Source organism: Lygodium microphyllum, chromosome 24, assembly GCF_053477565.2.
Source record: "Lygodium microphyllum isolate KBCC chromosome 24, Lygodium_microphyllum_v1.1.10, whole genome shotgun sequence".
In the NCBI taxonomy this organism is placed as follows: Eukaryota; Viridiplantae; Streptophyta; class Polypodiopsida; order Schizaeales; family Lygodiaceae; genus Lygodium; species Lygodium microphyllum.
Genome location: NC_141158.1, coordinates 70,698,275 through 70,725,626, shown reverse-complemented (window position 1 = coordinate 70,725,626; position 27,352 = coordinate 70,698,275). Strand labels below are relative to the sequence as shown.

The 27,352-nt window shown below is 39.2% G+C and overlaps 1 protein-coding gene and 2 pseudogenes across 1 annotated transcript; 1 reads left to right on the top strand and 2 right to left on the bottom strand.

Moving 5' to 3' along the window:
- Positions 1–3,848: 3,848 nt before the first annotated feature.
- On the bottom strand, positions 3,849–5,581 carry LOC148015224 (uncharacterized; annotated as a pseudogene).
- Positions 5,582–6,441: 860 nt separating this feature from the next.
- LOC148015223 (uncharacterized) lies at positions 6,442–11,247 on the bottom strand (annotated as a pseudogene).
- Positions 11,248–11,265: 18 nt separating this feature from the next.
- On the top strand, positions 11,266–20,034 carry LOC148015222 (S-adenosyl-L-methionine-dependent methyltransferases superfamily protein). The gene is made up of 6 exons (XM_087665352.1): positions 11,266–11,578; positions 11,666–11,772; positions 11,994–12,271; positions 12,392–12,594; positions 12,727–12,842; positions 19,284–20,034. Exons 1-6 carry the CDS (start codon positions 11,345–11,347, stop codon positions 19,486–19,488), a joined length of 1,143 nt encoding a protein of 380 aa, XP_087521478.1. The 5' UTR covers positions 11,266–11,344; the 3' UTR covers positions 19,489–20,034.
- Positions 20,035–27,352: the final 7,318 nt, after the last annotated feature.

Below are 27,352 nucleotides of genomic sequence, written 5' to 3'. Positions count from 1 at the left end.
CCTAGGGATAGTCTCGGGGAAATATGGGTGCTATTGCCATAAATTTTGCATTATTCCTAGAATTTAGTGAGTCCCTTTGACCCATGATGGGATCTTGGACAGTTCGGATTGTTTTCGCATAACAGCTGGGAGGGCTATTGCCATAAATTTTGCATTATTCCTAGAATTTAGTGAGTCCCTTTGTGACCCATGATGGGATCCTGGAACCCTAAATACTAGTTACAAGGGTGGAATCTTGGTGGGCAGAATACCCTCGTGGAATTCTGTATATCTTTCACAGGGTCGAAAAGATGAAAATTATAATAAACTTTAAATATAATAAATAAATTTGTTTTACTCAAGGGTTATTTGAATTGTATGCATGTTTGTGAGATAAATTATGTAAAGGAACTTGTGATTTAACAGGACTAATTAAGGAAGTCAGTTGTATATGTTCCAATAAATGTGCTATAGGTAACTAAAAAACTAAAGATGATTCAGTCATCAAAAGAAAGCGAGTGGGCATGACCCTCGACGGGTCCGTCCCAATGGTAGGGTGGTCCCAGTTAGCCAGGAGCTTTTCTAAATTTGCAATAGAAACATGAAGACGATAAATTGATCAACTAGTCATTAGGTAGAACCGACTTGCATTGTTTTAGGGGGTCGGAATGGGATTTTGCCTTATGGGTAGGAGGGTTGACGTACTGTACCCCCCTCCGTCTCCCATTCTCTTTGAATCAAGTGCAATGGCAAGTCCACTTCAAATCAAGTAATCCTATAGAAGTGGAAGCTCAAAATTATTGACACTAGCTAGCTGTTAAGAGACCTGTCTGATTTTAGGAACCGAAAAATTCAAGTCGATCCCAGTGGGTTTGGTCGGAACACTTCCGTTGCGATGTAGACTCAATGGGTTCTAAGTGACAAACCCCATGATGTTCCAAGGGAGCATTGGGTGGCATCATTTGGAAAATCTACTGATGGACTACAAAAAGGTGCGCCTTGGAATGAGCCTGGTGGACACCTCACATAGATAAAGAGAATTTCAAACCAGATGATGATATTGAGTTTCAAAAGTCATACAAGTTAGCAGCTTGGAGACTTGTGATAGGCATAACTTGGTATCCTTTTATAGAAGTATATTTGCAATGGTATCTTGTCGATGTGTTCTCTATATGTAATAGAACTATGAATGGTAGGTTCATGTGTGGGCAATTGGAGAAGGGGATGCTGCAAACTTTGTCAAGGAAATGCACATATTAGGTGCACTTGAAGGAGGAGTAGATGGTGTCACAAATATAATCCTGACATAGATTATTCCACACATTCCATGAAAATTCATCTTAACGAAAAACAAATCACATTACATGGATCTCAAAACTTTGATAAATTTCCCATGCTTAGTCACACACATGCTAAACATGCATTGCGAAAAGGTAGTAAATCATACTTAGTATGGGTGAATGAAATTGAAGCTAAGAAAAATCAGATGCATCCTAGGCATGCACAATTTCTTTCATAATTTTAACGATTGTTTTGCTGCTGATTTACTTCTTGGTTTACCACCTACACGTTTTGAAGACCATAAAATAGACTTAATCCCTGGTTCTCAACCACCATGTAAAGCACCTTATAGACACAATCAGATTGAACAAAAAGAAATCCAAACACAAGTTGAAGAACTGTTGAACTGAGGACTCATTAGGCCTAGTAGTTCTCCTTTTGGTGCACCTATCCTATTAGTTAAGAAGAAAAATAATACCTATAGGATGTGCATTGACTATCATGCCCTAAACAAGATCACTGTTAAGAATAGATATCTGATCCCTAGGGTGGACGACCTCATGTATATGTGATCCCTAGGGTGGACGACCTCATGGATAAAGTACAAGGGGCCATTATTTTTAGCAAGATATATCTCAAATCTAGATATCATCAAGTACGATTGGATACACCTGATATTTTCAAGGCTGCATTTAGAACTCAATTTGGTCATTATGAATTTCTTATTATGCCTTTCAGTTTGACCAATGCACCAACTACATTTAGTCGTATGATGAATCACATATTTTTGAAGTATCAGAATTGTGTAATTGTTTTCTTTGATGATATATTAGTTTTCAGTAAGAATGAGAACAAGCATTGTGAACATCTATCTTTGGTTTTCAAATTGTTGAAAAAGAATCAATTGTATACTAATCCTGACAAGAGTGAAATTTTCCAAATCCAAATTGAATAGTTAGGTCATATTGTTTCTTTTGATGGTATTCGTGTTGATCCTAAAAAGATAGAGGCAATTTTGAATTGGCCAATCCCTAAAAATGTGCATGAGTTACGTTCTTTCTTAGGTCTTGCCAGCTTTTATAGAAAATTTGTGAGACATTTTTCATTGCTTGTATTGCCTTTGACGAAATTGTTAAAGGTGTTGTATATCATTGGTTTGACAAATATCAAAAGTCTTTTGATTTGTTGAAACATGCTTTAACACATGCATCTATCTTGCAATTACCTGATTTTAATCGTATATAAGGATTACTAGATTGAGTAGTAGTGGAATGAGGAAGTGTACTAAAGATGTTCTATCTTCCTCAACTACCTAAATGTGAATTCCCTTCCAACAAGAATGCATTACACAAAAAATATTCGAAGAAAAAAAGGTGCAAGAGACATAAGGATCCAAATTCCTAGTAAGTAATTCTACATGCATTCTTTAGAATTTGTCACACTTTTATGTCTTCTTCTAAAGAGAAAATAGTTGATTCTAGGAAAGTGATATCTTCAGTGCATTTGTTCTTGTGACTCATTCTATGCTAAGAAGTTAAGGTGAAACCACAATTTCTAAACACTTTAGCCCTACAATGATACTATTTGTGGATGATAGCATAAAGAAGATGCAATGTAACCCACCTTGCTCCTTTACATATCCATTTACATTTCAAAAAAATCACATGGATACCATCCTCTTCAAACACATGCTTCTCTATTTGATTGAGTAAAATCCCTTCAATACTATCTTCTTGGAATACATGCTTCCATGTTTGACTAAACAAGCAAGTTTTCACGGGGGAGTCTAGGAGTTTGTTAGAGAATACCCGTTTCACCCTCTAGCAATGGATAGCTAGATTGATATTTAATGTTTGCAATAAATATGTTCATTTGCTTTGTGCATAGTAGTTCACTATCTTGCAAATGTATTTGTGTATTTAATATATTTTTGGTAGTTTTTGTAGTAAGTTCATGCAGTACAATGTGAAATATATCACTATATTAAAATATTTGATTGTTGAAGTTTGGAGTTTAAATTGAAGAATTCTTGAAAGGAATAACAACTACAAATAATAAAGCTATATGAAGCTATATTTTATGGAGATTGTGAAGCAATTTCTTGTAAGGGTCTATTGTCAATGAATGCATAACTTCAATCCATATGTAAGCCTAATCAAAAGAGGAAGAGAGAACAATGTGCAAGTATAAGTGGATGTATCTGTAGTTTGCTTGTGTGTGCATAATTAAAATACTAACAAATCAAGATGTAATTATAAAATACATGCAAAAAAGGGAGAGAGAGGAGATGTGAATGTATATGTAGTGTGATATCTCATATGTATGTATAATTGAACCATTAACATTGTGATAATATTATCAAAGATAAGTAGATAAGCTTAATCTAGTGATGCAAATAAGTTAAGGAGAGAGAACTACTAATGCATCATTAGAGAGAGAGAGAGAAATGATAAATGACACAGAGTTGGGGGTGAATATATGTGTATACACACACACACTTTTTTTTTTGTAATATCCAGTGCAATATATTTATGTGCTCACAAATTTACAAGCTAGGGAACCCCGGAAAAGGGGGCTATCCCAAACTATCAGAAACATGAAAAGAAAAGCTCTATGCAGGAAGTGTCCATGTCACCCTCATAGCTGGCATCATATAGAGATTGCCGCAGTGAGGCTTGGAAAGATTCATATTGCTGGTGATTTTGGCGACCCAAGTATGCCAAATTATGATCACTCCAGATTGTCCAAAGAGCCCAATATCTCACCCAAAAAATAAAGAGTGAGTATTGAGACAAAGAACACATAAATCAGCCAAAGAGCCAGAAATGTTTCCCAAAGCTATGACTCGGGAAACAAAGCCAAAGCGAATCTGAAATTCTCCTAAGGAGGATCCTGGAACAAGGACAATGCCAAAATAAATGAGGGACAGTCTCTGAGGGAGCCAAACATCTCAGACATGTGGATGATGCAATGTGACGTTTAGCAAGTGTGACCCCCACTGACAGTGTGCCTATCAAACATCTCCAAAGAAAAAGCCTTTGTTTCAGTGGCATTTTACACTTCCAGAGCATCCTAAGATTCTTCCGCCACCATCCAAGAGACTTCATTAAGTGCCACAGAGAATTAGCATGCTGCTGAATCCATGGGGCAGGCTGAAGAAGCTTGTATACTTTGATGGAAGTTAAGGTAGAAAGAGAGACAGGACGAATGCATGTAGCTGATGGCTGTAATTGCCAACCCATAAGCCTGTTTGTATCAAGCATAGGTGGAATTGGTAGAAAGGGATGCAGTAAATCAGCAATTTTCTTCCATATAAACCTATGATGCATTCCCAATGCATAAGAGGTCATGGCCCGAGGAAAGGATAAAGTATATCCCCGATCATCCACCACATCCTATATGTACCTAATTCCCAGTTTCATAAGATTGTTTGCCCAAATAGGTTCCTGTAAAGCAAGAGGAATGTCAAAAATGGCACTCCAATGAATGCTTTCTTTTCGCATGGAGTTTGTCCCCAAACAACTATCAGAAGCCCATTTGACCTTAGAGAATAACCAAGGAAAATGCATTTGACACTCTTGGGATCCAGCTTACTTCTCTTGTCCTTGGGCACATGGCAAAATGCCTCACATCCAAAGACATGGAGATGCGCATAAGAGGGGGGTTTTCCAGTCCATATCTCCTCTACAACCTGGAAATCCAAACCACTAGAAGGTGATCTATTTATGGCATGCACAGCTATATTAACTACCTCTCATCACAGAGCTTTTGGGCTGAGGTAGTTAGTATAGCTGTGCATGCCATAAATAGATCACCTTCTCATCACATAACTGCTCAAAAGCATGTGAGACATACTCACCCCCATTATCTGTCCTTAGGCATTTTAGCCTATACCCAAACTGGTTCTCAACCAATGCAAGCCATCTCTGAAACACAGCCAAGACATCGAATTTTAGCTTAATGGGATAAGCCCAAACTTTTCGTGAAAAATCATCACCTGTTTCCAATCAAGTATCAAAGCAGTAGAGAAAGGACAGCCATGTATTTTGCCCACAAATCTGCCAATGGCAACCTCCTAGAAATCCATAATCCAATGACCATATGCAGAAGTGCTCATGCTGGCACACATGGATGCTAGCATACAAGTCCACGGCTATTGTTGACGGAAGAAAGTATGCAACATGGTTGCCTTCCTTGCAAGGACATGATATCTTATATTGAGGATATTTAGTCCACCATGCATCCTTGGAGAGCACACCATTTCCATCCTCATGAGTCTCAATGCTTTCACAGCAGCTTTTGTCTTCCATAGCATCTCCATAGCTTGAGACATAAAAGTGGAGATATCCTTGGATGACCAATGCAGCAAAGGCAAATAGAACTGGACATAAGACATCACAATGGATTGTACTATTCTGAGCCTGACATGAAGGGGCCAAGTAGAAATCTTCCAGTATTCCAGTTTATGTTGCAGTCTTTGGAAAACCCATTTCAGTTGCATTTTCCTAGTGATATGCCATCCTCTGGGGTATCCCAAATGCCTGACAATATCTGTGGAAAGCACCACCTGACCAGGCCATAGAATAGAGTGCCAGTCACATTGTTTGAGGGGAAGCAATTTAGATTTGTCAAAATTAACATGTAATCTCGCTGCCAGACCATATAGTGAAAGAGTGGCCATAAGCATACGAAGGTCCCTTCTTGGAGAATTCTGTGGCATGAAAAAAGAATCATCGGCATACGCTTGTGCCAAAAATGATGTAGCCCCTGGGATTTGAAGACCAGTCATTTGCGCTATGTTTGTTAAGTGAGAAGTAGAGTCAGAGTAAAGCCAGTAAACAGCATTTGCCATCTTGGGACCAAAGCCCAACTTAGTCATGATCTGAAAAATAAAATCCCATTGGACATTATCAAAGGCCTTAGCAATATCCACCTACAATATAAGTACGTCTTGATGCGAGTATTTAGCATATTCAATTGCAGTCAAGGCATTGGATATATTGTCATGGATTTGTCTTCTCGGCACAAACCCATACTGATGAGGATGAAGTCCTGCATGCAGTATCCCCTGTAGCCTATGCACAATCATTTTGGCAATAAGTTTGTAAAGCACATGCATCAAGGTAATGGGCCTCCAATCTTATATATGATCATTGAGATGTTTTTTGGGCACAAGCTTGACTAAGCCATGCTTCCAAGAGTGCAGCAGCTGATTTTCTTGCCAACATTAATCATCTGCAAGAGGACCTCTTTTAAGCCGTCCCAAAAGGGAATATAAAATTCCACCGTTAGGCCATCCCATCCAGGAGACTTATGTTTACTGAGGTGTAGCAATGCATCATCCAGTTCTGTATCAGTAAAAGGCCTTTCTAAGGTAAGAGCATCATCCTGTTGAATTATTCCAGAGACATATTGGAGAAATTCATTCCTGGCATCAATCACTTGATTTGACGGGAAACCAGGTGCAGAAAACAATTTCTAGAAATAATTGTGGCATTCATCTTGGAGATCAGAGAAAGAGCGAGTCCAAGTGCCATCCAGCTTCCTAAGCCTCAGACATGAGTTTTTCTTTCGAGTAGCATGCAAACTCTAGAAAAAGGCTTTTGATGAGGAGCCCTTGTCCATGAGGGGCCTCATTCTTGCCCTTATCTGCCATTTATGCAATTTCCTCTGATCATTGACAGCAAGCTTAGATTGGGCATGTGAGAGGGAATCTTTTTCCAAATCAGAAAGTGACCTTGACTGAGAGATTTCAGTCAATAGTTGTGCTGTCCTTTGTGGATTTTTAACCTCATTCCTCCATTCTGCCATATGCCATTTCCCGTATTGTGTAATGACATTCTGCACATGGGAGATGAAACTATCCCATGCATAATTCATATCCTCCTGTGCATGTAATGACAAGGGATGATTGGCCAATCTGATCATTTGCTGAAAATGATGATGCTGAAAATACGCCCGATTAACATGCAATAATATTCTTGAGAAGAGTGGCAGATCATCCAAAGGCATGCCAAGTTGCAAATTCATCCACAGTGGAGCATGATCTGACAAACCCAATGAAAAATCTATAAGGAGATGGGGGCTGAAATCTGCAAATTGTTGTGGATGAAAGAGATACCATCTGTCAAGCCTTGCCCGATATGTGGTAAATGCATTATGGTGAAAGGTATATCCAGGGACTGACCCTTGGAGAAGTATCCATAAGTCTTCAGCTTGCACAGAAAGCAACATATCATTCCATTTCTGCCTTTCCAATGATAACATATGAGATCGAGAAGTAGTATTATCTCTAGGCAGACGGGAGTTATTAAAATCTCCACAGATAAATGCATTGGATCTCCATGGATATCTGCCTATAGAATCCCACAAAGAAGCCCTCGTGGCAGAAGTCTGAGAGGCATATACCGATGCAAACTCAAAAATATCACCATTGACATTGCATTGTATAACTATCCATCTGCCACTGCTGTCATTAAAGGCCAGCTGAGGTTCCAACTCATGTCTTACCAGTATGCATACACTTGAATAGGTAGCAGTACTAGCATAATATATATCATAGCCGCAGAAAAAAACATGCTGTCCAGTTATAGAGTGTTGATTGTGCTCTTGCAAACAAACTATATCAAGCTGCATTTTATGTACATAATTCCATAAAAGCCTCCACTTCGGAGCATTGCAGAGGCTCTGCACATTGTATGTAAAGCACTTGAGTGTTTGAAACATAAAAGAGGTATGTACAATAGAGCATATAAGATGAAAAACAAAACATGAGAGGCTAGGCCTCTACCTGCATCACATATGGGGATGCCCTTCTTCAGAACCCCTACCCAATTTTTAAGAACAGGGGCAGAGGCTGAAGCAGAAGTTTGTCTTGGTGAAGGGGTAGAAGCATCCCAATGACGAGATTGGAGGGGGCGTTGCTTCAGTGCAACCACCTTCTTGGGTTGTTGAAAGCCATCTTGATCAATCCCCACTGTTTCTTTCATCTTCTCTTTCCCTTTATCTTTCCCTTTTGCCACAAGTTGATTGGTTGATTTTGCATTCTTTGCCCCATTTGCATTTGCTATCTTAGCTTGCAAGCTGTCATTCTTTTCCCTTGTCTAGGGTGGCAAAGCATTTGGGGGGGTTGATGCAGAACCACAGGGCATTCAGAGGCCAGATGCCCAAATTTGTGACAAGCGAAATAAGCGCCTGCAAACACACCCCACTTCAAGTCAAAATACTTTTTACCCAATTGTAATCCCTCCACTTCCACTGCAATCAAAGGAGGGGTAGGTATATCAGTGTCCCAAAGAATACAGAACCTGTTACGGTTCCCCATGAGGCGAGGTGGACAAATGACCTGTCCCAAAGAAGCAGCTAGACCAGGCAACTCCTTGCGCATGTAGTCTGGGAAGTTTGCGACCTCAACCCATACTGGGCAATGATGGCGTATAAGTAACCTGTTGTAAGTAGACCTGTCACATCCTCAAGCATTTTTTATTTTCCCTTATCCAATCTCCCTCTCACAGACATATCTTTGATAGTCCTTATTTGGGGACCAGGGCATAGCATGCACCATTTGCCTCTCGTAAAATAGGGGAGAGAACTCAAGAAGCCTCTGCTTGCATGTGGCATCTGTCAAATGCACTTCATAAAAGCCTTTGGAGGCAAAGTACACTCCCTCCACAAAACATCCTCCAAGAATAGACTTAATCCACTGCGCAACATCGCTGCTGTAGGGATTCTGCCCGAAAAAAAGATTATTAATGCAGTTTGAGATAGCTTCTTGAGGGGATTCACAAGGGACGACAACTTCAATTTATAGGTAACCTCTAGAATTGGTTTGCCCCATTCCTATCGTGATTGCTGAAAGTCATCCCTGAGGGTATCAAAATCAAAGATAAGTAGATAAGCTTAATCTAGTGATGTAAATAAGTTAAGGAGAGAGAACTACTAATGCATCATTAGAGAGAGAGAGAGAGAGAAATGATAAATGACACATAGTTGGGGGTGAAAAACACACACACACACACACACACACACACACAAAGAGGGTGTTATTGAGGGGGAGGGGGAGAGGGAGATGGATGTTATGGGTCTCTAAGAGAGAGAGAGAGAAGAATCGATTGTGGTTCTGATGAGGAGGAGAGTAAGATGTGGTGGTGAAGTGGCAGTGCTAGTGGTGGTAATGATATTGAGGGGAGTGAGATGTTGATGGTTTGTCCCCAACACATAAGGAGAGAGAGAGGAGAAATAGTTGTGGTTCTAATGAGGAGGGGGAGAGTAAGATGTCATGGTGATGGTGGCAGTGCTAGTGGTTCTAATGAGGAGGGGGAGAGTAAGATGTCATGGTGATGGTGGCAGTGCTAGTGGTGGTGGTGGTAATAGAGGAGCAGCATTGGTGCTTGATATATGCCCAAAAGAAAAAGAGAATCAAGTGGACTATGTGGAATAAAACTCGAGATGGCCAAAAAAAGATTGCCCAAAAGCTCACTTAAAAGCTTGCTTCTTTGCACGCGCTCATTGTAGTGTGCCTCACCTTTAAACTTTTCCATATATTTTGGTAAAGCACATCTTTTCACCATCTTCTTTGCTTTTGGAAACTTTGGCTACTTTTTGGTAAGGTTTTGAATTCAATGGTATTGCAGGTAGTGACACTACCCAATTTCCATCTTCTAGTTGTATTTTACTTGGTCTTCTTTTGTGAATGGTAGTTGGGCTCTTGTTGATTTTTTCTCCTATGCTCCTTTCTCCTTCTCTTACCATTTTAAAGAACCTAAGACATCACAGGATAATGAGATTATTTTATGAATGAAAAGAAACATCTCTACCAATATAAAAAGTTTTGGCCCTTAACACAAAAATTTAGCCTTTAATTCCCACTAAATGCTAGTTTCTAGGTTTAATGATTTACTTTTGATTTTTGGTTTATCCCTTTGATTTGCATACCTTTTGTTTTGAGTTTGAAGAGTCCCTCCTTGTAAAAAATAGACTTAGATTTTGCACAATGATCAAGGTCCATGGGATCCTTTGGCATTGTTTCTATACAGGTATATTTAAAGGAGGTTACAAGGTGTCATGCGATCACTTTTTCCCGTAATATTTGATTAGCAATTAGTTCTTTGATAATCGAAGGTTTCATAGGTGAATATGAATTCAAATTCCTCCCATGATCAGGGTAGAGACCTTATAGCCTTGGCCATATTTTCATCTAGGAGACCCAAATCTAATATTTCATAGCTATGAGCAAACAAGGTAAAGGTTTTATTAAAGTGTCTAATGCATGTAATGACATCTTCACCTATATTGGTGACCATATTATTAGCTAATTCCAGGATGGATGGTCTCTTGTGGGTTTCATACACTAAGGGGGATCTAGCTTTCTAGGACTAATTTGGTTAATATCATTACCTAAGTTGGAAGAGGCCTTTGAATAGGCTTCAACTTGTGAGTTTTAGTGGTGGAGGTGGAAGAAATGTTGTCTCGTGGCAATTGTGCCTTGTTGCCATTTTCCGTTTAAGAGGGCAATGGATGTGGCAAAGCAACTTAAAAGCTTGGGTAGTCTCTTGTGTCTCTTCTCACAATTCACAACCTCGTCGGCTAGTTTTTACTAAAGCTTTGAGCTTGGGTATGTGGTTTGCATTTTTTATGAGTGTTCCTATGGAATGTAGTATCACATTTGAGGCAATGAGATTAGGTGTTGTAGCAAGCATTTTCTTCCTCTATATCAACTTAAGTTTGGCGGTTGGAGCTAGTGTTATGTCACTAATTTCTTTTACTCGTTCAATTGTTTTGGCAATAGTTGGCATTGTGATTGATACAAGTTAATAGAGCTTGATGATACGTAAAGTAGTGTTGTTAGTAAATAATGTCAAGACTTTTTAATAGCAAACACCATTGCTAAACCCTCTCTTTCCATAATGGAGTTAATTTCATTTTCACTGGGCTAAGATTAGTGAAGCTCATTGGATAATCCAAGTTCTGACAACTCTCTTACCACATGACGTAAAGCCTTTCTAGCTCGTCAACATTCTCGACAACATAAGTATTCAGAACCACCTGAAGGGCAAGTCCCGTGCTACCTGCATAGCTTCTGCAAATGGGGAAGGGAAAGCATAGGCCCCCTCGCCATAGCCGTCGTTATTACCTCAACGACGAAGAGCAGCAAGACGACGACGGGGCAGGACGGTCCTCTCTTCCGTCCTCCGCCTTCGACATCTGCCCCCCTCCGACCTCACCTTCCGTCCAGGAAGATTTCAATGAAGACACAGCAGGATCCGACTATGTCTCCAGACGACCTAGCAAGTTTCACCTCTATCAGCTCTCTGTTCAGGCATCGATTGTCTATTCCTTCTTAATTGGATGTCTGCTTTGTTTTTGCATCACTCTGATTCCCCATGATTTTTGTTTGTCTGTGCAGTCCCCTAAGGGAGACATTAGCTACCTTCTGAAATTTTTTCTCACATACATTGGTGCCCGGTTGCCGGTCCATCTGCGAGAAGACTTTTGTGGCACTGCCCTGATCTGGTGCCCCTTCTTTCCTTTACAGTTTCATTGAGTATAATTTGCTGAATGGAGATGCATGCCAGAATACATTGTACTGCACTCTCACAAGTTTATATCCTGCAAGAGAACTCATTATCAATGTTGCACTTTGAATTTGATGACATCACTCAGCATCAGAAGCTGGAGCCAAGTGCAATGCTGACTTTGTTCCATTGCTTTCAATTTGGACTTCTGTCAGGCAGCGCTGAATGGCTCAAAGGTAGCATTCAGCGATTTGCTACTGGACTGGATCTCGATTCGGAAGCACTCTCCTGGGGTTTACAGAACAATTTTGACAAGCTTGGGTCTGATGCTTGCACCAGAGTCCGTCTATTGCATGGGAATGTGCTTTACCCAATCACTGCAGCAAGGCCAATAACATTGACAAGTTCCTCTAACAGTGATAAAACAGCGCACCACACAATGGAGACGAAAAACATGGAAAATACTCCAAGTGAATCTCCTCCTGAAGACATGGAATGTGAGTATCCGGCAACCTTGTGTCAAATGTTATGTAATGGTGGAGGCAAATTTGTCCATTCAGGGGTGAAGATGACCTTTGTCTTAAGTGTCACTAAGGAGAGTCTTCATGTGTATGCAGGTCATACTTGGCCTGGGTTCGATATAGTCTGTGCTTTCAATTACAGTTGCTGCTGTCTCCACAAGCGCACTGAGCTGGTTGCCTATTTTAGAAATGTATTGGAGTCATTAACTGATAGGGGTGGGATATTTGCTATGGATTTGTATGGCGGTATATCGTCAGAGGGTCCATTAAAGCTTCGCAGACATTATCCTGATTTTACTGTAAGTGGCTTTGTTATTGAGAGTAACACTAACCACTTGTAAGTGGCTTGATTATTGTAAGTGATCTTGCAAAAGTATTGTAGCTGTTAGGCCCCATTGCAAATTCTTGTTTTGGTGAAATGCTGTGAACAGTATATATGGGAGCAAGAAGCCTTTGATGTCACAAACAGAATGACAAAGATAAGCTTGCATTTTCAACTGAAGAACAAGCAGACATTACGACATGCCTTCACCTATGAGTGGCGTCTGTAAGTAATACTAACCACTTTGTACCTCAGTTGTTCAGAAAACTGCTAGAGAGTGAAGAAACTTAGTCTGCCAAGACTGTAACCGTCCGTCATTTTGTTTTGGGGAAAGGGAGCTTCTGGGAAGCTGGGTCTCTTGTAATAATTCACTGTGCAATAGACAGGTGGGCCTGCACTTGCTGCACAGAGTCCAGACTCATCATTTGCTAGCCGTGGCTTATTGTGAAAAGTAACAGGATTGAGTCCATGGTACTATGGTAGTATGACCAATGAAATGTTGTTACATTTTTGGCTTGCTAATGTGCCTGAAGGGTCTGAACTGTAATGAAGTCTCATTTGATTTGGTATAATTTTTTTTACAAAAGCCACACTGTTGGAAACTTTCTTACAATTTAGTACACAATGATTCAAATGAAATAAAGAGGTACATAGGTGCTCTTCTTGCACAAGGAAGCAAAATAATCATTGAAATGCTGACAGGGACCTAAAAAGTACACGTTTTCTGCAAATTTACTAAAGAACAAATGATACTTTGACCCAAAAACCTCTTGATAATGTCACATAAAACAATTGACAAGCCATGAAAGTTGAAACACACATCATATGACATAAGCTGATGCCAAGGTATTTGGAAAGATAATGCCTTGGTGCATGTAGAGAGAGAGAGAGAGAGAGAGAGAGAGAGAGAGAGAGAGTTGTGGACAGCAGGGTGTGAGTTAAGCATGGGTGAAGTTGGGAGGAGCTGGGCTGAGATGGCAGGAAGCTCTGTAGAGCTGGGTGCAATGGCAAGGAGGTGGTAGTTGGGTGGCGATGACAATAGAGCAAGGAGATGTCAATGTTGGGAGCAATGTAGGCAAAAGTGGGAAAATGCAGTATGGAGTCATGCGCGATATGACCATAGTATGATGGAGAGCTTGCAATGCCATGGCCAATGTTGAGTTAATATAGGGGTTGCTTCTTGAATTCTACTCTTAGTTACAGTATTTTCCTTTGCCTCTAAGTGTTGGAGTCATCTCATCGGTCGCTATGCGGCATGAGATTGCACTCAACGTATCAATCTTGATTTTGAGCTTCAAGAGTTTTCCATTATGGAAGGGGATAGCTTTGCTTTCTTTGCTTTCAGTTTTGTATTTTGAGTATCTCACTACTTATCTTTGTGTTTGCAGATTTTGATCTCTTTTGTAGGGTTTTGTATTTCAGTATAGAGCTAACATGTAGGTTTGCACCTGTCCTTCTTGAGTTGGAGATGGGAGCTGTGCACCGTTCCTTACATGGTTTCATCTACTTGGAGTTTTACTCTTCCACTAGCATGGAGGCTGCTTCCGCAGCGGATTATAGAACATCTCTCTTGATGCTATCATGGGGATGACTTCTATCCTTGTTCTTTCAATAGGGATGCTTCATCATCTTCATCCACATGGTTCTCGGCACCACACAAAGACTGACATCATTAGATTCCTTTTCCTTCTTTAGCATCGACATTTAGATTGAGAGGGGGTTTCCATTCTTCTTGGTATCATAGTAGCCAGAAACACCAAAAACATTTAGAAATGAAACATTAGAAATATGTTTCGTAAATTTATTTCAAGAGGGGGTAAAATAAGAAACACAAGTTTTTTAATATAGGGATTTTTAATAGTTTTGACTAGGGAAAGAGGTTCTAAATCTCTATGGAACTCTCTCTTAAACAAAGAATAGCCAATTGAACTTGAGTGATAATAGAGTCAATTGAGAATAATACGTTATATATCCATGATCCATTATTGGCTTGTCACTTATGTCAAAGTTAGTCTTTGGACAAGCTATACTATGATTTAAAACTCAAACATTATGATTTATATATATCATACAAAGAAAATTGAAATAAATATGTAAATAGTCTATCTACAATATGGACTGAGTCAAGTTGCAACATCATGATTCTCATTTCAAAACAATCTGACAAAATGTCATAATCAAGAATGAATCATAATATATCATAACACATAATTGAGACTAAAGTCGTATAATAATGAATTCTCAAGATAAAAATAGATACTAGATTGATAAAGTTCAACAGCTAAATAAAATCACAAAAAAATCAATCTCTCATCCAAAATCTTGAGCCCTCACGAGTCATTACACATTGTCATAATCATGTTTAACATTGCGTAATAGTTTTTGTCCAAAAAACCATATTTTGGGTTCCAACTTATAAAAAAAAAACCCATATTTTTTACTCTCACAAATGTTTCGTACTTTAAGAAATGTTTCGTAAGTTTTCAATTGAAAGAAATGCGTTTCTTAGCCGCTATGCTTGGTATTCTATAGGTTTTAGCACTTGTCTTTGACATCAACCTTCTCCCTTGTTATACATTTTTCTATGCTTCACATGATTTTATCATATTTATACTAAGGCGCTTGGGCAAGTGAACAATTCTCTATGAGAGACACTGTTCAAGTGGCACTTGTTGTATGAGCATTCTTTAGCATGTAGCATATTAGACATCCCATTGTGCAAAGCACCACTGGATAGATTATACCGCCATTTTTGCTCATATGATGCTTCATCACCTTTCCCTTGTTATCAACATCCTAGAGTGGTTGGGTACACTTGTACTGTTTTGTAATGTATTGGGTATATCATTCCTACTCCCATCTTCTGGGTCAGTGTTACTTAATCGGCCGCTATCTATAAGTTTTGGGCTAGTGTTACTTAATTGGCTGCTATCCATACACTTGTACTGTTTTGTAATGTATTGGGTATATAATCCCTACTCTCATCTTTTGGGCCATTGTTACTTAATCAGCCGCTATCCATAAAGTGAAATGCTAACTTAAAAAAAAAAAGTTCAATGTGGTTTCATTTGTCTTTGTAGGGCTTAGGTTGGGTTCACACTAGGCGGTGGCAGGGAAAAAAGACTGACAAAATTCCACAAATCAAAGCTCTATTGGCTGCTAGAAATTCCGCAAGGCAGCTCCCTTGGGCGACCTCCCCCCCTCGGAAGCTTTTGTTGCCGCCTACTATAAGACAAAAGAGTTTACTCATACTAAGGTTTGAACTCACACGCAACCAATAAGGAACCTTACTTTATTGAAGTAACCACGCCACCTCATCATGAACTTCGGTTGCCTCCTCCATTGTGTGAACGAAGACCCGGACGGTAGAACAAATTGCATCTTCTGCTGCCGGGCTTGTCTGAACCCGGCCTTAGTAGGCCATTGGGTAGTTGACAAGCACTCTTTGTCCGATGCCTTGTTCTCTCTAGGGTGGCTACTTGGATTCTCTCAGTAAGATAACCATCACCTTTGTAGTCTTTGTAGGACAGTGGGCGGTTGTTGTGTATTCTTTATTCGATGCCCTCGTTGCTTTGGGGTGAAACGCCTTCGGGTAAATATTACAAGTCTTCCCTTGTAGGCTTAGTTTTGGACTTGAGAGGGGGGCGTTGAGCTAAAACATGCTTTATGGCTGATTAGTATCTTAAAATAGTCTCAAAACACACTTAATTAATGAAAAATGCAAAATTAGTGCACGATTTGAGAGAGTTTCAATGGTCCCCCAAAACCCTAATTTTTGGGGTACTCTTCAACATCTATAAATAGATGGCTGCCCACTATTCAGTCTCATTCCATTTGTGCAAGTTTTCACTCCTCTGTGTCATTTGGTCCATCTACCCTTGCCAGCCCGCAAACGGCCTCCTTCTTCCTGCGTTTAACACTCCATCAGCCAAGTGATAGATGGTAGCCCTCCCTCTATATCCAGGCATCAATCTTGCAGCTTGTATTTGGCCTTTTCTCCGTGAGGCGACAGTTGGTGACCATATTCTACTTGCTTGTGGCCCTCCTACAGCCTAAAGCTGCGTTTGCAACTTCCTGTTGCCACCCATTGTCTTAGGCACCTTCCTTGCTCTGGCCTTAGTCATTTGACCCTTTAGTGATTATCATTTGGTGTTTTTTTCCGTCTTCCGCACTCTGATTGGTGGTCACAGCACTTGGGATCAGTCTCCGATGGACATAATTTTTCGACACTCCATTGCTCTGCACTTGGGTATTCTGTACACTTTTACGTTCATTTACATCATTCATTCACTTCAGAGTTCCTTCTCTCTTTGTTTGTCTTTGTGTTTGAGTTTTGTGTTTTGCGTTTTGTGTTTAGGGTTTGAGTTTTGCTTGTCACTGTTTGAGTCTTTGTGTTTCAATCTTGGTTGTGCACGCTGTGTTTCCTTAGTGTATACCCTAGCATATCTTCATAGTGATGAGAAATCTCCTTGTTAGAGTCATCAAAGCCATTGAACCAGTTGCAAGGCATCTTCAACACTTCTAAACACCTGCACAAATCTGTGTTTTTCTGTAGATGGCCTCAAACAGTGGAAATCAGCTCCACCTGCTCGAAGGAAAGATTGTAAATGTCCTATTTGAGTCATATGGACCTGTCACCTGCAGAAAATCTGGGTTGGCAGCAAGGAACAGATAGCTGAAAATCTACATTTTCAGCTTGGGGGTTCTCCTCTTCATGGGGCAACTCCGTGTTCTCACTTAGGTGATGATACCGTGAGTGCGCAACGGAAGAGGAACATGAACTCAGAGAGAAAGGAAAAGAGGGATATGGTAGAAGAGGAGTGAAGTGATAATCTGCACTGAATCTGAAATGATTGCTGAATATAGAAGAAGAGAGAAAATTGTTTGGGGAAAAACGCAGCATCTTGAAGGAAAATCGTTGTTGACTGGCAGGGCAGCACTGACTGGCTAACACAAGAAATGCGCACAATTGTACATAGGGGAAACGAATGCACACAAAACTGGAAGAATTCATAGTTAGAGCTCCAATGTATCTGTCAGATTCTGACAGTGCTCAGAGCCAGCAGATGATAAACTGACATACATAAACTAAGCAGCCTAACATAGGTTCTCCTATCTTTCTCTGAGTCGTGCAATTAGGATGTAGTGTCTTACACACTCGTAGGTCAGATCTACATTTTGAATGCCGACATGGAAAGGAATTCTGTGTTTTGATTGTGATGGCAGTTTGGAGCAGCAAAATCTGTGTTTAGGGTTGCCGGATAGCAGTGTGGGGAGCAGGGGCTCCAAATTGGACAGGAATAGTGGGGCTTTGGAGGGTAGACAGCAGCATGACAGTAGCAGTAGCAAGTTGCAGCAGTCTGGTGCAGTTGAAGGAGCAGTAGATGCCAGCAGAAGCTGTGTTTGGGTGACTCTCAGTTGCATTTTGGGCCAGCAATAGTAGTGCCAGCAGTAGGGATGTGGCAGTAGCAGGAGGCATCATCACTAACAGCTGGAGCGGTTGATGGTAGCTGGTAATGATGTCATGTTGTCCTTGAGCAGGTGTGGTAGCAACAAGGCATAGTAGAGTCTTGTGTTCAAGAAAGAAAAATCTCTAAAGCATGGACAATGATGGGATGAAGAATGGCTGCATATGTAGAGTTTGGGCAGGCTGCTGAAAATGAAAATAAAATTGAATTTGGCTGTTTTTGAGGCTCTTTTTAATGAGACATTGTATTAATGAGCAGTATATTTCCTGAATGTAGCCTTGCTTAACACCCCTTTTGAGGCCCAAAAAGGATCTTTACGATTTTCTCTCCATTCATGTAGAGTGTGCTTTCTAGTGTACCGTCTGTTAGTTGCAGCATGGTCAATCTATCTCAGTAACAACATTGTTAATCTGCTTGTAAGCACTGCCACTGACTGTGCAGTAGACTCAGGAGGTTGTATTGTTACATTGAAGTCGAACTGACTTGTGTGGAGCAGGGGGGATGAGAAGGTTACTGGTTTTTTAGACATTAATGTATACTGCTTGTAGTTAAACAGGTAAGGAACTGTAATGCGGATTTCAAAACATGGTTTATGCAAGAGCTGTATCGTACTCTGCTCCTTCAATACATCTACCATAGTCAAAACACTGAGACAAGGGTCTTAGAGTTATAATATCACTACAGATTTTCACTTTTCTTGATGCAAAATAGTGTTCTACAACTCTTATACTTGAGATGATTAAGATGGTTTTGTTGGGTCCAGGGCTGCTACACTAGCATGTGAAAAGTACAACCTTCTGTTTCTTTAGTTTTTGTAGATGCCATCTACCTTGGAACTTGGTTTTGTTGAATAAGGCTTCCACACTGGTATATAAATAGTTTGACATATAATTCCAGTCGTTGTCAATCTTTTAAAATTACAATAGAGGGTTGTGCTATTACGATTTGCTGTAGAATGTGCTTTTGTGGCCGTGTGGCTTCTTGTTGAGGATGCCATAATAATTAACGTTAGCGGTTGCAGGGGCTGGGGGACTCTATTTATGGGGATCAATAACTTAAAAATGCTTCCTAAAATCTACGTTTGCCAAGCTACCATGTGATGAATAAAGCTTTCATGTCTTAAGCGAAGAGTGATTCGTACATGGTTATACTTCCAAAATGTAATTCTGCATTTGTCATGATCCCACTTGATAAACAGATGGACCTTACCAGAACTGAGAGATTGTCTTCAAGAAGCGGGGTTCAGTTCTGTCCATTTCTGGTTGCGTACAATGCCTTACATGGGTGAAGAAGAAAATGATGACGTATGGAATGATGATTCTAAGTATGAGGAAGTCAAGTCTTATCACCAAGGGAGTGCTTGGAATGCTTACATTGTGGCAGTTGCACCTGCAAGCCCCTGATCCTAAACTGCCATGGCCGCAGGCATGTGCCTGTTGTTAAGGCATGTGCCTGTTGTTTTGAAACGGCAGTGACTCTTGGGCTAAAAGTGTTGTCTGCTGTGTGACATCTGTTGGGATTCACACAGCTCTTGGGTTTCAAAGGTGGCGGTCACGTATAGCAGTTGAACCTGATGCTGATCCTGTCAATTTGAAGCAGTTAGACATGATGCAGCTTTAACTAGCTTGGATCTATCTTTCTGTGTAAGCATGTGTTGCAACATCCGCTGTGTGGATGCTGTTTACTGTCCCTTGGATGGATTCAAACTTTAAATCTGCATGGTAATGCATAGAGGAGGAACTTCATTTTGATGGGGGCCGCTAACACTGCTTACCTATATTCAAGATCTGAATCGTGGATGTGGCACTTGTTAACAAGATTAGATTAGCACTTGTTCATGGTTAATCACTAACATGACTTGTACGTTGCTGCATTAGTTACCACAACGCACAGATGCTTAAATGGTTTAAGATTCTCTAAATACCTCTCATGGTGTTACAAGTCTCCAGCTACTTGCAGCATAGTGTCTTTTATCTAGGATAAGCCTGTTATTATTCAACTCTATTGGCTTGCATCTCTCTCTCTCTCTTTCTCTCTCTCTCTCACTCTCTCTCTCTCTCACCATAGTCCAAAGGATGAGTTGCATTTATTTAGCGCAAAGCCTAGAAATATGCCAGAGCATCGAACCTAAATGCACTAGTCTAGTTTTCTTTTGAAGTCTAGAATCTTAAACCATTTCAAGATTTTGGAAGAGAGAAAATGTGCTCTGGTAATAGTTAGTACATTTCAAGATCTCTAAAGTGAAATGTTAGTCTACCATAGATCACACAATTGTTATTGCAATATTAATCGTGTATTTGCATCTTTTGCATGGAAATGTGCTATCGTTCTTGTGGTTACTCATTGCTTTTTTGCATAGAATGCGCTATCGTTCGTATGGTTAGTCATTGCATCGTTTGCATAAGAATGTGCTATTATTCCTCTTTCCCTAGTCTTTTGTATGAAATGTGCAGTTGTTCCTTCTATTTTGCTCCCAAGTATGATGTGTGAGATTCAATTTGTGTATTGAATTCTTTTGACATTATATTCAAATGTGAGGAAGCTTCACCAAATGAGATGGTTACCCAATGGTTTATTAGAAAATTCTTGCTCGAAATTTTTCCCCCTCAAGCTCACTTTTGACATAGCCTCCTAATGTGTAGCTGCTTGGTATCTTGTGCACAAGTCATTTGCAGTTGCAAGTGGTGCAATTATAAAACAAAATTTTAATGTAGCTTGCTCTAGACATAATATAAAGCGGCTAAATACATAGGGAGTTCAATTTGTAACCATTTTGAGTGTTGAATTGGATTAAATTTTCGAGAATGAAAAAATACTAGTGTTGTGATGTGTGCTAAGTAGCAAATTGTGCTATAAAGATGAGAAGTTGACCTCAATGGTATTGGTATTGAGTACCCACAATGTCTCATGGTTGAGCACTGTGTGGATACACGAACCCTATACATGAGAAAGAGCTTGGGTTTGGTTAAGGTAGATTTTAAAAATAGAACTTAAGTGGAAATTGTGATGAAGGAAATGCAAGTGCACAAAAAAACAATGGCCATGAACATGGATTTCAAGAATGTTGAGATTGGCTTCAAATGTGGGCTAGCTAAAGAATAAGTTGTGAAGTACTAATGAAGTTACAATGTTAAGATGCTCCATAGCATGAGTGGGAGTGCACTTGAAGCAACCTCAAGCATTAGTCCTTACAATGACTTTAGTTTAAGGGTGAGTGTTAATTTTGTTAGCTTGATTGTGTAGACATAGAGATGGTTAACAATGAAACTTTGCAATCTCTATTCACAAGTGGGATAGGTGGTGCATGGTTGTTCCTTGGTATATGCAACCATTATTAAATGGGGTACCTTTTACTTATCTTACTACGTTTGTGTGTTGATTAAATAAACTTAAAAAAATTGGTTGCAATTCGAATACTAGTTTTGAGGAAGTTGGTAAATCTAAGTTGGTTTTATACTTTTGGAGGTATATAAGCTCAACAGTAGGGGCTTGATACAACCATCCATTATTTTAGGGGTTTCTTCACACACATACTTAGCTATATCTTTTTATGCCTCTCACTTTTTCTTCTCTTATATTGTTTGAAGAATGCAAATAAGAGAGAGAGAAAAAAAGCTTAATGAGCACTTATTGATATCTCACCCTCCTTGGTAGTTTGAATGAAAAGAGAAGCATTAGGACAAAAAACACTTCAAAAAAAGATACTTGTAAAAAAATGATTAAGTTGCTAATTCGTTGAGACATTGGAAGAATGAAACCATTAAATATGATTGCTCAAATGTGTTTAACAAGAGAATATTGAATTCATTGAAGAGGTTAGCCATTAATTATCCCTCATCTTTAATTTATGTCAGGGTTATCTTTTTGGTCATTTATATCTTGAAACTTGGAAGAATTTACATTTTCGAGAAACGTCCACTTATATCATGTTTGTCTACTACTGCGTATTTTTTTCACATGCTCCTCCATTCTCTTTCGTCATTATCTTCTTTGTGTTCACTTTCTTATCATTGTGAGATTCATTTGTCGTCGATTTGCTAAAATGTTTAGCAATACCTCTGTAAGTAATACAGATGTGAGTATATGCAAGTACAAACTTGTCATCCAACCAGATTTGATTTATTCAACTTAGAGAAGTATATATCGTTGAGTACTAACATATGAGATGAAGGCCAACAAATTGTGAACTCAAGGAAAGAAACATATAGATTTGTGGGTGGATGGAAATATTTATTCCAAGGATCCTTTAACAAGTAAACCTCTTAATTTTTTAAATATTCATGACTATGTGAAATATGTTGGGGAAGACTATAATGGGATGCCTGGCTATTGTAAGTTTCTAAGCTTATAAATAAGATTAACTTTTTGAAAAATGCTAATAAGTCATTATAAGACAAGCTGGTACACTTAAAGAAAACTCCAATAGGATTCAGAGAATGAAAGAGACCATTAAAAAATATAACTAGCTTGTGTGAGAGAGTAAAGAAAAGAAAATTGAATATTGCAAAGAAAATTCTTAAGTCACCTCAAAATATGGATTTGAGAGGCCAAATTCTCAAAGAATTGGTTAAGGGCTTAAAGGACACAGTAAAACCAAATGAAATTTTAGAGACATGTGATAATGTGGGCATTAGTTGAAAAGGTTATCGTGCTATCTCAAGATTATGGTTTAGAAATCTAAAATGTAATAGAATAACTACATTTGGGTTGCCTTGAGCCGTTAGAGTATCGGTTGCAAGGATTGCCATGAATCGTAAGATTTCACATGTTTTTGAAGTGTTTATGCCATACAAAAAGACAAAAAGAAAATCTAGTTTTAAACACAATGCGTTTAATAATATATGGGTTGATCTAAGAAGAGTGCATATTGTAATGGTTCACATGTATAGACTCACGTTAAAGGAATGCCACGGTGTTTTGAAGTTTGTCTTGAAGTTAGATGAAGCATAAATTCAAAAAGGACAAAAGAAAAAAAGATTCAGCATTTGCATCATGAATAGGGTATTGGACTACAGCAATGGTGGGGATCAAGCACTAGTGTATAAGTTTTAGTATGAGATGGAGCTTTAGTGGGTTGGTGTAGCTCGGGTATCAATCGAGAATCATCAAACATTGAAATGGTTGTTTACTCATACAGGTATTCCAAACATTATTAAGTCTCAAAGTGAAGGAGAAATATTGGTTGTTAATGGGGTTGGTAATTTTAATGTGAAATGGCACATAAGCACAGACTTGAAAACTATCAAATGTATGCTTGGAATATGTAATGGAAAAAATGTAAAATATACTTGTATTTATTGTATGCAAAGTGTTGGGTTTAAAGATTGGAGCAACTTGCGCCCTATAAGAAGAGCCACAACTAGAGACTCTATAGATTTGAGTAAAAATAAAAAGAAGGAAGATATATGGGATCCCATTCTTTTAATTCCTCTCACAAATATTCATATATTTATTTTGCATGCAAATATTAAAATTATTGATAAACTTCTTAGGTTGCATCTGGACTATGCATACTTAATTAAGCCCTTGCCTTTATTGGATGAGTGTATTAACAAATGTGAGGCATTACTCTCCAAAATGGGTTTTCATGGATGTCAATTTCACTTAAGAAAAGATCCAATACTTTCAGGGAAAACAAGAGATGTCTTGGCTGATGTCTCAATGGGAGGCTTAAAAGCTAGACACTTTTTAGGAAACCATACAAGAAAACATGTGAGCATTACTTGGGAGCATTGGAGAGAGCTGTGTGGGATAATGACAAATGTTGCAAGCACACCACGACTTGCGTTTCTAAGGATGGAGGTTTGAAGACACCCCGATGTCTTCCCAAAGCTCCTCAAGCAACAAAAGACAACCTACATGTATTTAGAAGAGTTCAAATGTTTGATTACAAATCTTGTTCAAGCAATAAAGGAGGCATGGGGAGAAAATGATATCATATTTTATTTGGTAAGAGAGAATATTTAATCCACACTTTCTTCGATAAAATTTTCAATGGTATAAAATGATCATTAATCTTTTGAATTTGTAGCATATCCTTCATATCCATGGGCCTTACTTTGTGAAGGAGCATGGCCCCCTAGCAACTTATAGAGGCATGGAAAAGTCTCACTATCAAGCATTTACAAGTTTTTTTCGAAGCACAAGACATGGAGGAGGAGTTACAAAAAGCAATGCTCTTGAGGAGCTATTCAATTGGTTTTTTCGATGACAACTTCAAAGAATGAATACTAAAGATGATAATGAAACTTGAGAATTCATAGTATTTTTCAAGAAAGAAAAGTACAAAGCTTGCTCTCAAGAGCCTTTACATCTTCCTCTCCCTTCGAGATCTTTCCTCTATAACGTAGAAATTTTCTTCTCTTGTAGTCAACTATTGATTTTATACGAGTTTGGTTTGTTTTGCAAATCATAAGATGAGAGGGCCAGAAAGTATACTGCTCTAGAAGTAGAGAAACCAAGTCCATAACAAAAAATCCTAATTGTCGCAGTCATCTCCAAAAACATCACCTTGTGTGCATTGTACTGTAATCTAGAGAAACCAAGTAGCCTTGTAAGTGCCTTGATACATAGTATAGGCCATGTTGCTTCCTTTGAGAAGATGTTATGAAATACCAAGAAAACATGTGGATCAATCCTTGATAAGTAATGGCCAAGTGCAACATTTTTCAGTGAACTAATACCACCTCTCCTCCCTGTACCCCGTCCCAAGAAGTTATCAAAATCTTCAATCTCCAACTGCAGAAAAAGATGAATGTCAGATGAATATTGAAATTAAACATATTAATGTATCTTACAGAATTTGAGATAATAGTACCAATTGATTTTCATCATTCTGTAGCTTAGTTGGATTCCATATGTTAATTGATGATTGTGCCTCATTGGTATCTTCCAATTCTTTAATATACTTCGACTCTTCTCTTCCAAAATTGGAAATTCCAAGTCAGTCTTGAAGGGCGTGGAACTCCTCTTCAGTAATCCCATACTCTTTCTTAGCATTCTTTGCCTTATTAAAACAAAGAGAAAGGGCATCCCCTACTTCAATAAACTTATCATCTTCGTAATTTTAGTGTCAAGTTTAAGTAACTCTTCTTTCGATTCATTTTCGATGTCAACAATGCCATTTGCAACATCAAAAGCCTTTGCAATGACCATTAAACAATAATCCTCCCTGAGATTGAAGAGCCTTTGGATGAGGATTCATGGATTGTCTCTCGGATCACAAAGGTTTCTTCCTCAGAAAGGCTCCTAGACTTTCTTCTTCAAAATGGCATGGAGTTATCTTACTATGGAACTGCAAAGGATATTTTCAACCTTGATTGGGATATTGACCATGTCTTGAACTCTTGCAAGAAGTTTTTTCTGGAGGAGTTTGCTAAGTTTGAAGGTCTTGCATTTCATGTGGTTGAAAAGGATGCAAAGAAATATGTTCATATACTTATTGGGAGCTGAAGGCTTTGTTTTCAAGAAAGTGTACGTCTCATTCTCTTGACAGGTTTTGTGCGCCCCAGATTTGTTTTATTGTGCTCAGTCTAGGAAATGTAGGCTAATGTCAAAAGCAACTGCATTCATTGTATACTCTTGTTAAATATCCTGTTAAATCTAATGAACAACAATTAGAGGGTCCAAAATGTTCCATCTTTTGCCTTTTGGACAAGGTGGCAAATGACAAGGATGTAGAAGGAATGTTTGGACTTTGACATCATATCTGTCTTTCACAAAAATGTCGAGCTGAATGAGTGCTGCTTCGCACCGTATGCCTTGCAAGTCAACTTTTATATGTAGATATGAAGCGAGTAGACAACCTTCAGTATAGCACTCGAGTGCATTCGCATCGTATCTGTCGTTCACAAAAACGTCAAGTCGCATGAGTCCTGATTCGCACCGTATGCTTTGAACGTCAATTTCTATTTGCAGGTACGACGTGAGGAGACAAATGTCAATAAACTGCTTGAGTGCGTTTGCGCCATATTTGTTGTTCGCAAAAACATTAGCTGAATGAGTGTTTCTTTGTGCATCTTGTTTGATCATTAGTCTTCATGCCGTATCGGCCATGCAAGTCATTTTCTCTCTACAGACGACGTGAGTGGACATCCTTGAATATTTTGCTCGAGTGCGTTTGCGCCGTATCTATCATTTGCAAAAATGTTAGCTGAACGAGTGTTCCTTCGTGCATCTTGCCCGATAATTAGTCTTCACGCCGTATCATCCATGCAAGTCACTTTCTCTCTACAGATATGGCGCAAGTAGACAACCTTGAATATGCCACTCGGAGTGCGTTTGCACTGTATTTGTCATTAGAAAAAATGTTAAGCAGAACAAGTGGTCCACATATGCGGTGCAAATGGATGGCGTCCAATCTGGCACTCATTTTCGTTTGAGCTGTATTTGCTGTTCATCTCCCAGTTTGTTTCACATATATACGACACGAATGAATCACCTCCCATTGTGGGCTTCCCTCCCTTTGCACCGTATCTGATGTGATAGCTTTCGATTTGTGTTTTAGGTTTTTAATTTCTGTTTTAAGATTCTGATTTGTGTCATTTTCAAGTAGGTGATGGCCATGACAAAGCAGATTGCAAGGAAGGTGTATATAGATAGCAAGGATAATGAGGAAGAGACAAGGCCATCAATGGATCCTCAAGCTTTTCCTTTTGAGATCCCTCTTACCCTTGGTTTCCCTCATTCTCCTGCCATGCAATCAAAGAAATCTAGTGTAGAGATTGTGTGTTCTCCCCCTGCCCATAGTAAGCTTCATTATGTGGATAACCAACCCTGTGACCTTGTTGGATAGTCCTCTCCTACAACTGCCAAGTTTCCAAACTCCCCTACAGCCCCTATTCAGCAAGTAGAGCAACTGGGACCCTCTTATGCCCATGGAGAAGAGCCTTCCAAGTCTAAGAGAAAGAGAAAGTCTAGATTTTATTACGTTCAGAAATGTTTTAGTGAGATACGAAAGGCACAAAGAGCTACATAGCATGCCATTCCAAAGACAGGCTTTATCAGAGCTGTCAAGGATATTTCTTATAGATTATCAAGGGTGTCCACCACTGAAGTTGGCATGTAAAAGAAATGGCAGCTTGTAGCCATTCTTTGTCTTTAGGAGGTAGTTGAAGACTTTGTTATTGATTTTTTGAACGATGCTTACATTACTGCTGCTCATGCTCATAGGGTGACTTTGATGAACAAAGGCTTTAGTATGGTCAGCAGAATCAGGTATAGATTCGACAAGATATTGAGGCCCTTGCCCACTATGGATAAAAAAGC

Bases quoted from the DNA above. Each gene is read 5' to 3' on its own strand.
- LOC148015222 (XM_087665352.1), top strand. From the start codon at position 11,345: ATGGGGAAGGGAAAGCATAGGCCCCCTCGCCATAGCCGTCGTTATTAC. The intron at 11,579-11,665 runs GCATCGATTGTC...TTGTCTGTGCAG, and splicing joins TCTATCAGCTCTCTGTTCAG to TCCCCTAAGGGAGACATTAG. The intron at 11,773-11,993 runs GTGCCCCTTCTT...TCTGTCAGGCAG, and splicing joins TGTGGCACTGCCCTGATCTG to CGCTGAATGGCTCAAAGGTA.